The sequence below is a fragment of the Solanum dulcamara genome, chromosome 4, assembly GCF_947179165.1.
Source record: "Solanum dulcamara chromosome 4, daSolDulc1.2, whole genome shotgun sequence".
NCBI classification, from domain to species: Eukaryota; Viridiplantae; Streptophyta; class Magnoliopsida; order Solanales; family Solanaceae; genus Solanum; species Solanum dulcamara.
Genome location: NC_077240.1, coordinates 80,430,166 through 80,441,654, shown reverse-complemented (window position 1 = coordinate 80,441,654; position 11,489 = coordinate 80,430,166). Strand labels below are relative to the sequence as shown.

General features: G+C 37.4%; 1 protein-coding gene and 1 pseudogene across 1 annotated transcript; both read right to left on the bottom strand.

The window, feature by feature from the left end:
- Positions 1–94: 94 nt before the first annotated feature.
- Positions 95–8,710, bottom strand: LOC129887848 (IQ domain-containing protein IQM2-like; annotated as a pseudogene).
- Positions 8,711–10,257: 1,547 nt separating this feature from the next.
- Positions 10,258–10,839, bottom strand: LOC129884415 (putative pentatricopeptide repeat-containing protein At1g10330). Its single transcript, XM_055958714.1, has one exon. The coding sequence runs from the start codon at positions 10,837–10,839 to the stop codon at positions 10,258–10,260; it is 582 nt and encodes a 193-aa protein (XP_055814689.1).
- Positions 10,840–11,489: the final 650 nt, after the last annotated feature.

Here is an 11,489-nt window from a genome sequence, read left to right as displayed (position 1 = left end):
TGTTTGCTTAAAGTGTTTGTTATCCTATGAATAAAGACATGACTTTTCATCCATTGAGACTCAACCAGATTTTGTTTTCATTTGTCTATGGCATGTAAAAACAAATTCGAGTAATAAACAGAAGTTGGACACAAACTTGAATCTTTAGATCATTCAATCAGACGATATGTGCCTCACTAAAAACATTTGCACTAACTGTTTCACATTAACACAAACAGAGAACATAAAGTTCAGGACACGATGGACAAAAGTTGCAGTCTTTTTCATTGAAGCAGCAGCAAAATGCCCAACCAACCCATCACGAAAAAGAGACTATGATCTCATAAATAGGAATCCTCCGAATCCGATCCACAACTCAGAATATCTACTATCCAACACGGCCTCTCGCAGAAGGAGAATCTTCTGTTACTATCATCAATGAATTCAGCATTACACGCTATAGTATCCAAAACGGCCTCATGGGCTGCTGCTCATAGCGTTGTGTCATTTAAGTACCTACAGATGAATTTGAGAGAAATAAGCTGAATTGGTAAAGTTCTACTGGTTGATAATATAATGTTTAGGGATCACGTACAATGCCCAAGGACTAGATCATAGTAAAACACGTGACAATATGTCAGGATATTGTTCAACATTCAACAATTTGAATAGCGGCAATGGGGTGGGTAGCAGTTGAAAAGTAGGAGAAACAACCTTGGAAACCAATTGAATTAATCAAGCAGAACACAAGCTTACCTGGATATCACTGCTATACAACAACAACTACGCATCAGTCCCAAACAACAACTTTCATAGAGACCTGCAACAATGTTTAAAGCCTCAAGTAAGATTAGACATGAACACACCATTGAGTGATAGAATTTTTAGTGATCGAAATCCATATGGATTTGACGCTTCATTTAGGAAGAAATCAAGCAGAGCCGCTTGCCTATAGGTGGTGCTTATCATGATCAACTATTGTTCAGATTAATTAATTAGCAAGCTTCTCCATAATTTCAAAGTTTCGGGGCAAAAGAAAAAGATTCAGAAAAAGAAAATTGGAAAACAAAAAGAAATACCTCGCCAAACAGACTTTGGAACCAGGATTGCTGTGCATTTTCATAAAAAAATGTATCCTCCTTGATCTTTCAAGCTATGACTTAGCTGATTTTGATGAATCGAGATTCCATCACCAAGCTGTGGCAGTTATAAGCTCCACAAAATAAAACTGTGGGCTGGAACCTTGTGTATTCCAGCATCTTCCCATAAAACGCAATCAATGCAGTCTTCATGAAGACACTCAACTCCCCATTCTTTACCATGTAAGCATGTACTTGCCTCCCTAGATATAACGCCACACCAACATCCAAAAACGTGCAAGAAGAAAGAACACTAACAAATGTAGCCTCATTTGGCTTCACTAGACCGCGCTTCACATCCTCGTTCACCATCATTTTCTGGAAAAATTTAACAGCAACTTCAGAGCACCCGTTCTTCATGTAACCATGATTCATACTAGTCCATGAATAAACATCTCTATAGAACAAGGGAACTTTGGTAAACAAGATACTGTTCAAAAATAACTTTTCTTTCACTCAAAACTTCTCCAAAGGCTCAATCCACAAGTTAGATAACACCTAAACTGCTGAACTCAGATTTTAACTTGTTTCAATTTACTCATGGCTAAATATTTGCCATGTGTTTTAAGGACTTGCTCGGACTCTTCAAAAGTGCAACCGAGTTTGTGTCAGATCCTTCAAAAGTAGTGCATTTTTGAAGGATCCAACACATGTGCGACATCATTTTTAGAGAGTCGGAGCAACATAAGTGGGAGCTCATCCCTTTGATTCTTATCTTTTATCATGACTGTCGGAATACAACAATTAATCAACTTCTCAAGAAAAAAAATTGAGCTAAGAATACCATAGACAAAGAATCAATGATTTCTTTTCTTTTTTCTGTTTCTCATTTTTTTCTTTTCCAGTTACAAATAAGTATTGGAACGCAAAATTTTACAACATTCATATTGCAATCTACCATTAGGATGAACAAAACTTGAGTACAGTTGAATAGGAAAAAAATAACTATGGAAGAATTCTTATGAAAAGAATAAAGGAAAGAACCTCTATGTCATTTTGTCTATTCACAGTGAAAGAACAGACTAATGAAAGAGAAAAAAAACTAATCCTAGTTCAAATGAATAATTGAAGTTAGGGTCCTTTATGTGGTGGAGAAGAATATTTGTTACTGAGACAAGATAAAGTTTTGTTCCCCATAGGAGAAAGGAAACAGGAAAGCTGCATTACCCGGCTTAAGCTCGTTGGCGTTGATGCCATTGAAGGGAAGCTCATCTTGAGACGGCAAGCACTTCTCGGGGACAAGCTCACTTGTTCTAAAGCATGGGATTGCAGCTGTGAGGGGTAATCCCTCAAGCATCTGATTCGAGGTCCAGCTCCTGTGCTCCATCTGCAAGACAGTTGCTTTCCCAACTGATACAATTAAGATCCTTTGTGTGAATTTATCCAGTGGATGATAGATTCGTCTGGAATTATCTCTTCTTTACTTTCATCAAGTTCATCAACAGAAGAGCTGTGTTTTAAATCTATTTGATCTTGTTCGGGAGCAAACAATTCTCTTGCTGTTTCATATCCGTCTATTGGTGATTCTAAGTTGGAAATAGATTTAGCAGCTTTACTTTCATTCTTTAATTTCGCTAAGAAATCATCATTCCGGGGAATTTAAAGATTAGGCAATTTGATACTGAAGTTATGAGATGGTTTTGAATCGGAAAATTGTACATCAGCAGACTGCTCTTGCACTTTTCTCTTCTGTCTCCAACCTATCTTTTTGTAAGTCATCCTCAGAAGAGTCACCTTTGAGGAAAACGCCACTCTTCTTGCCAATCGATTCTTCTTCGTCTTCATCAGAGTCAAGCTTAACATCATTGAGGTCGACATTGTTTTCTGTCATGAATGAAATGAAGTCGAGGAAATTTTCTGGGGTAGGTCGGTAATGTCCACTATGAGGCCAGACAGCCTGTAGAATGTTGGAAAACAACCAGAACAACCCTGCAATAGAGAAGAAGCAGAGAAAAGAAAATGAAGAAAGAAGAAGCAGCACAAAAGAATAAAGAAGAAGAAGGAAGCTGAAGAGTTTTAACTCTTCAGCCTTTCCTTTTGACACAAAACGTGGCAGCCTCCCATCCATATAAAATTCCCACAGTTGGGATTTGGACTTATACAATTAAATATAGTTATGCACATATAATTATGAGCAAGTAGAATAAAATTTTGTACAAATAGGACAAATGAGATCCATGCCTTCTTGTCTCTATTACAACTATTATATATCTCTATATAAGCAAATGTACATACTATGAATAAAACATACAGAAAGTTCTTTTCTCAGCCTCTTCCTTCTTTAATTTTAACATGGTATCAGAACACTTCTAAGCTCAATCCAGATCTGTGTAAGAGACATCAATATCATCTTCAAAATCTCTAGACATCAATATCATCTTCAAAATCTCTAGTTAAACAGAATGCCTGAAACAACTCAAGTCAAGTCAGGAAGTGGTGAGAAAGGAACCACATATGAAAGCAGCCATCCATATTACTTAAACAACTCAGACTCACCTGGTATGATTCTGGTCAACAATATTTTTGATGGGAAAGGATATCCAGGTTGGAAGAGATCCATCCTTTTATCTCTATCAGCCAAAAGGAAACTTGGCTTTATCAATGGAACCTGCAAGGCTCCAGAATTGGAATCTGCAGATTTTGAACAATGGAGTTGTGTCAATGATATGATCATATGTTGGATATCAAATGCTCTATCTAAGGATATTGCAGATAGTGTGATGAATTCCAAGACTGCAAAAGAACTTTGGGACAGCCTGGAACAGAGATTTGGCAAATCAAATGGTGCCAAACTCTACCACCTGCAAAAGGAATTAACAGGTATGATACAAGGGAATAGTGACATTGCAGCTTACTTCACCAAGCTTAAGAGATTATGGGATGAGTTAGATGGGATAAATGTGATTGTGTGTTGCTCATGTGAATGCATTTGTAATGGGAAAGCAAAATTAACAAAATCACTAGAAGATCAAAGGTTGATTCAATTCCTAATGGGATTAAATGATGTATATGCTCAGGCAAGGGGAAACATACTTATGATGAATCCCTTACCTGGAATAGATGCTGCATATTCCTTACTTTTGCAGGATGAGAATCAAAGGGAAGTGTATGCAAACACAAACTGTATCTCTGATTCTGGATCATTTATGGCAGTAGGTCAAGCAAAACAGCAAAACAACAAATTAATTGCTGAGTTTGTAGCATTCATGGCTAGTGGACAGGGAAGAAATGCACAGAGATTCAAACACCAAGCAGTAAGAGGAACAAACACATATCAGAAGTATACAAATCCAAGCCAGAATCAGAGATATGACAAGCCACAGAACAAGTTTAAGGGTAAGAAAAGATATGATCCAAATCTATCATGCACTTATTGTGGGAAAACAGGGCATGTGCAGGATGATTGCTACAGACTGCATGGATTCCCTGCAGATTTTGAGTTCACCAACTCCAGGAACTATCAGCCTCAGATCAAGGCAAACACAAGTTTGACTCAGCAAGCAGATGAAGACATTGGGAAGACAGATTTTGGAATCAATGATGGAAATTTTGAGGAACAATTCAGCAAGCAACAAGTTGCAGAAATGATGCAAATGTACAAGCAAAGCAAATCAACACAAGCAGGAAAGGCAGGAATCAATGCAAATGCAGTGGCTGGTACCATTCTTAAATACTCAAACTCTGTACCCACTAATCTTAAACAAGATACTTGGATAATTGATTCAAGAGCCTCAGAACACATGTGTTTTGATCTCAATTCCTTCTTATTTTTAAATCCTCTCCCTATGCCTTTGAACATTAACTTACCTAATTCCTTCAAGATAAGAGTAACTCATACAGGCAGTATCTCCATTTTTCCAGGACAGGTCATCACTGATGTACTACTTGTGCCAGATTTTAAGTATAATTTACTTTCAATTCACAAGTTTTGTGTTCAGTTTCAGTATGATGTCCTATTCACTGCTACTGGATGTTTCTTGCAGGACCTTTCAATGAAGAGTCCTCGAGTTTTTGGTGAAGTTAGAAAGGGACTCTATTTATTGGATTCCAATAGTGACAAGTCTAGAAGTGTTTTCAATTCAAATCATGTATCTTCAGATCCCATCTCACAACCATTTTCAGTTTTTAATTCAGTACATGCTAATGCTACTCCTAATGTAAAACTTTGGCATGTCAGGTTGGGACACCTTCCATTTTCAGCAATGAAACATTTAAGTTTTCTTTCATATGAATCCAATTCTGATTTTGTTTGTGACATCTGTCCTAGAGCTAGACAAACTAGACAACCTTTTCCTGCTAGAAGCATAAAGTCCACACACATTTTTGATCTAATTCATATAGACACTTGGGGTCCCTACAAGTGTAATACTTACAATGGCTTCAGGTTCTTTCTCACCATAGTAGATGATTACAGTAGAGGGACATGTACATTCTTACTAAGTACTAAAAGTAATGCTTTTCCTGTACTAAAGAATTTTCTATCTATGGTAGAAAGACAATTCAATGTAAGAGTTAAAATGATCAGATCTGACAATGCCTTGGAATTGGGGAAAGGGACACAAGAATCAGCATTTCTTGCTTCTCAAGGGATCTTACATCAATTGTCTTGTGTTGCTACACCCCAACAAAATGGAACTGTTGAGAGAAAACATAGACACCTCTTAGAAATTGCCAGAGGATTGATGTTTCAATCCAAATTGCCTATGTCCTACTGGGGAGAATCTGTTTTAACTGCTACTCATATCATTAATAGACTGCCATATAGTGTTCTAAAGGGACAGACACCTTATGAGGTATTGCTTAAACAGAAACCTACCTATGATCATTTAAGGAATTTTGGCTGTTTGTGCTATGCTTCCACCCTGGGATAAGGAAGAAACAAGTTTGATGAAAAGGCTATTGCTTGTGTTTTACTAGGATACCCTCTACAACAGAAAGGGTATAAACTGTTGTCTCTTGATACAAAAAAGATATTTGTATCTAGGGATGTCAGATTTCATGAATCACATTTTCCTTTCAACTCATTTGATAGCTCACACACACCTATCTTTTTCAACTCCCCTTCTTCCTCAGATCATGATCCTGATTTCTACAGTCACTCATCACCACCTGTTAATGGTCCCTTTTACCCAGCTGCACCCTCAGTACCTCCACCTAATACTTTTGATTACAGTCCACAATCTGAATTCACACTTCCTCAACCTACATCATCAGATACTACAGCTCAACCTACATCATCAGATACTTCTACCCTTGTGCCTCTAACAGATTTACCAAGGAGGTCTAGCAGGATGTCTCATGAACCTGGATATCTAAAAGATCACATTTGCAATAGTGTGATATTCACTAATCTATGGAACACTTGTTTTGGTCACTCCCCTAAGCCTAAAAGCTATGCTTTCTCTTCCCTATCCCCCCACAATCAACAACTACTTCACTCCCTTTCTAATATTACTGAGCCTAGTTTCTATATCCAGGCTTCCCAACATCCAGCATGGAGAGAGGCCATGAACTCAGAAATTCAGGCTTTGGAAACCAATCGAACCTGGGATGTTGTCTTATTGCCTAAAGGGAAGAGAGCTTTACCTTGCAAATGGGTATACAAAATAAAGCATCTCTCCAATGGTAGCATTGAACGATTAAAGGCCAGACTAGTTGTGAGGGGGGATATACAAAGAGAAGGTATAGACTATGGAGAGACCTTTTCACCTGTTGTGAAAATGACCACTATCCGATGCCTCCTTACCATTGCAGCTAAGAAGCACTGGTCTGTTTCACAATTGGATGTCAACAATGCATTCTTGCATGGTGACCTCCAAGAAGAGGTTTTTATGAAGTTTCCCGCAGGACTGACACCTCCTAGCCCTAATCATGTTTGTCTCCTGAAGAAGTCCTTATATGGTTTAAAGCAAGCTTCTCGGCAATGGTATGCTCGACTTGCAGGAGCCTTAGCTTTCAAAGGATATTCCTCCTCTTTAAACGATTACTCTCTCTTTTTTAAACATAATGGCACACTTATTTCCATCTTAGCAGTCTATGTCGACGACATTCTCCTCACAGGAAATGATTTGTATGAAATCGAGAATATCAAATGCTTCCTCAATACAGAGTTCAGAGTTAAGAACCTGGGAGAAATTCACCACTTTCTTGGCATGGAAATTTTGCGAGAAGATCATGGATTTATTGTGAATCAACGCAACTTTACCATGGACCTACTTCATGAATTCAATGTTTCTCATCTGCCTACAGTTAATTCTCCACTGGATCCTTCCTTCAAGCTTCGAGCTGATGACAATCCTCGCTTGAATAATCCCACCCTTTATCGTCACTTGATAGGCAAATTGAATTATTTGACCAACACTCGCCCAGATCTATCTTTTGCTGTACTTGCTCTGAGTCAATACATGCAACGACCCTGTTTGTCACATTTCTCGGCTGCCTTACGCGTTTTACGCTACCTGAGCTCCGATCCAGGTCAAGGCATACTGCTGTCTTCCAATCCATCTTTCAGGTAACAAATGCAAAAAGAGTTAGATCAAAATCACAAATAAGCTGCCAATATGAGTCAAATCAGAAGTGTGAAACTGACACGAAGATATATTAACATACCTTCAATACACCTTGTTATGCAACTATTCTCCCAGTAGCTAATGTGGCTCCTCCAGCCAAGAATCTAGAGTGCTGAAATGTTCCTTTAGTTTTCTTGCTAATGTTTAAGGTTTTTGAGGTGCTGAGGACGAAAATCCACTTAGTGCCTTTCGGTTCATCAGTCGTGTCAAGAAGCTTCCCGGTTTCCTTGTAGAAGAGCTTCCCATCTTCCACCTCAACTTCATAAGCCTTTCTTTCCATCTGTAGTAAAAAAAGAAAGAAACTGATAAGTAAATTTTCCAAATTCCCTCAAGTGCAACAGAAAAGATACAATGGACTGATAAATGGAGTAAAGACTTACCGGACCAAGGTACATAATGCACTGCTGCTTAAGTTTCCATAGAGGGCATTTATCAACAATATTCACTTTTTTCCTTCTCCAATATCCAACCTGATTCAGAGAAACACAGTTAGTAAACAAGAAACTTTCACGTTGTATTATCGTTAAAACTCGATCATTCGTTATCTAGATAATTACCATTAGAAGAAGGGTTCTTTGCTTTGAGAATGCAACCATTGAACATAATAGAAATGCAAGTTGTGTCCATAACAATGTCGTGGATCGATCTGTTACACAAAAAAGCCTTTTCCATATTAGCAAAATTGAAATTTTGACGTAAAACACAAATTCAGTATACAATTAAAAAGATCTACTTACAGCTTCAAGCCAGTGTTGTAGAGCTAGTTTCTGGGCTGCCATTCTTAGATAAGCCCTTGCCAACCTGCATGAAAAAGAAAAAGATCAGCAAAAATCTTAGAGTAAATTCAAAATCTTTGCAATAACTTTCATCAGCATTTACGAAATGATCCAAAATTTACCTTGGCTGCTCTAGTTCTTGCCCTCGACCAACGAGAAACTGCTGTCTCGTGTTTATCAAGATCAAAAAATGAAATAGAACTATGCTTGAGTTCAGCAAAATCTAATAGCTTCCACATGAAATAGTAGAGGATAACCTTTTTTAGATTTTTAATTCACTATGGAACCCAAAAAAAGATGAGCTCATATATTAAATAATTTCAAAATATTTTAACGGAGAAGGACATAAAATGCCCTTAAACTAAATGATTTGGTACAATATTGCCCTCCATCCACCTTATGAGTATGGACTGTTAGAAATAAGGGCATTTTTTAGCAAACAAATTTACGTCAAAGGTGTTTTGGGGCCAAAAGGTGGACGGAGGGTACTTTTGTACCAATTCAAATAGTGTGTAACGACCTCTAGGTATTCAACTTGATCTTTATCCTTCAATATATCGATGTATTTTCTACCTCCTTCATCCTCCAAGGTCTTAACTTGATCTTTAATTCTTCATTTTTGAAAATTGCAGGATTCAAGTCTACTGAGTTGCTGAGGATGCAGATAAAAGCCTTTTATCTTTCATAGTTTGTGATGTTTCCATACAGTGTTTGTTATCCTATGAATAAAGACATGACTTTTCTTCCTTTGAGACTCAACCAGACTTTGTATTCATTTGTACATGGCATGTAAAAACAAATTTGACTGATAAACAAAAATTGGACACAAACTTGAATCTTTAGATCATTCAATCGAACGATATGTGTCATCACTAAAAACGTTTTCACTCAACTCTTTCTCATTAAACCAAACATAGAACATAAGTTGAGGACACCATGGACCAAAGTTGCAGTCATTGAAGCAGCAGAAAAATGCCCAACACGAGAAAGAGACTAGAATCTCATAAATAGGTTTCTTCCGATCCACAACAGAGAATATCTAGTATCCAACATGGCTTCATGGGCTGCTCATAGCATTGTGTCATTTAAGTACCCACAGATGAATTTGAGAGTAAATAAGATGAGTTCTATTCTACTGGTTGATAATATAATGTTTAGGGATCACGTACAATGCCCAAGGACTAGATCACATGTACAATGCCCAAGGACTAGATCATAGTAAAACATGTGACAATCTGTCATGATATTGTTCAACATACAATAATTTGAATAGCGGCAATGGGGTTGGTCTAGCAGTTGAAAAGTAGGAGAAACAACCTTGGAGACCAATTGAATTAATCGAGCAGAACAAAAGCTGCCTTGGATATCACTGCTATACAACAACAGCTACGCATCAGTCCCAAACAACAACTTTCATAGAAACCTGCAACAATGTTTAAAGCCTCAAGTAAGATTAGATATGAACACAGAATTGAGTGATAGAATTTCTAGTGATCGAAATCCATATGGATTTGACACTTCATTTAGGAAGAAATCAAGCAGAACCGCTTGCCAATAGGTGATGCTTATCGTGATCAACTATTGTTCAGATTAATTAATTAGCAAAGCCGCCCCATAATTTCAAAGTTTCGGGGTAAAAGAAAAAGATTCAGAAAAAGAAAAGTGGAAAAAAAAAAAAAGAAATACCTTGCCAAACAGACTTTGGAACCAGGTTTGCCGTGCATTTTCATAAAAATGCATCCTCCTTGATCTGTCAAGCTAAGACTTAACTGATTTTGATGAGTCGAGATTCCATCACCAAGCTGTGGCAGTTATAAGCTCCACTAAATAAAACTGTGGGCTGGAACCTTGTGTATTCCAGTATCTGACATTTCTTTCCTCAATGCAGACAGCATGATCCCACCTCTCTGCGCCAGCATAAATGCTTGAGAGTTTCACATAACGCCCTGAATGATTCGGTTGTGACTCAAGCAGTAGTTGTGCTACTTCTTTTCCCAATTCAATAGCTCCATGAAGTCTACGAGCACCCATCAGAGCCCCCAAGACAGTGGCATCAACTTCAAAAGGCATCTTCTTTATGAAGTCGTACGCTTCCAGTAGTAGCCCAGCTCTCCCTAAGAGATCAACCACACAACCATAATGTTCCATCTTAGCTACAAGTCCAAATTCATGTGACATTGTTTCAAACAATTTAAAACCGAAATCGACAAGCTTGGCACGCGCACATGCTGATAGAACAGCCACGAAGGTAATCTCATTTGGTTGCAGCCCCTTTGCCCTCATCTTCTCATACATCGTTAATGCCTGCTTCTCTCTTCCATTCAAAGCTAGGGAAGAAATCATAGCATTCCAAGAGCAAACCTGCTTCCTAACCATTGCGTCAAATATCTTTTAATTTGGTCCAGCTAGCTTTTTTGATAAATTGAATTAATGTGTTAAATCAAGATCAATTATGTGGTAATAATATTTGGATCGTTTGGTTTGATTACTAGTTATACTAGAATTATAATGAGGGATTATCTATATGATGAATAAGAAATGAAAGTATTGTTAATGTAGCGATTAATAATGTGATGATTATTAAATTTATTTATTTACATTAAGGGCATTAGTTTTGTCACATTAAAGAATTGCATATACACATTTTTTTTAAAAAAAAATTACGTTCTCTCGTACATAAATTAATACTCCATATAATGTTTCTTAGCTTGATACAGTGTTATTTAGTTATGCCAATCAATTGCTCCATTAGACATGCGTCAATTAGTTGAAATACCAAAAGCTACATTAATTATAGAACAATAACAGCATAACAATGTACTTTCATAAGTGAGGTATGGAAAGGGTGATGTGTATGTAGTTTTAGAGGTTTATTTCCGATAAAGCTACATTAATTATATGGATATTATTTTTATTATACGATCAACAAAACTTCAGAGCACCCGTTCTTCATGTACCCATGAATCATACTAGTCCATGAATAAACATCTCTATAAGGCATGCGAGAAAACATCAAGAACCCCAAA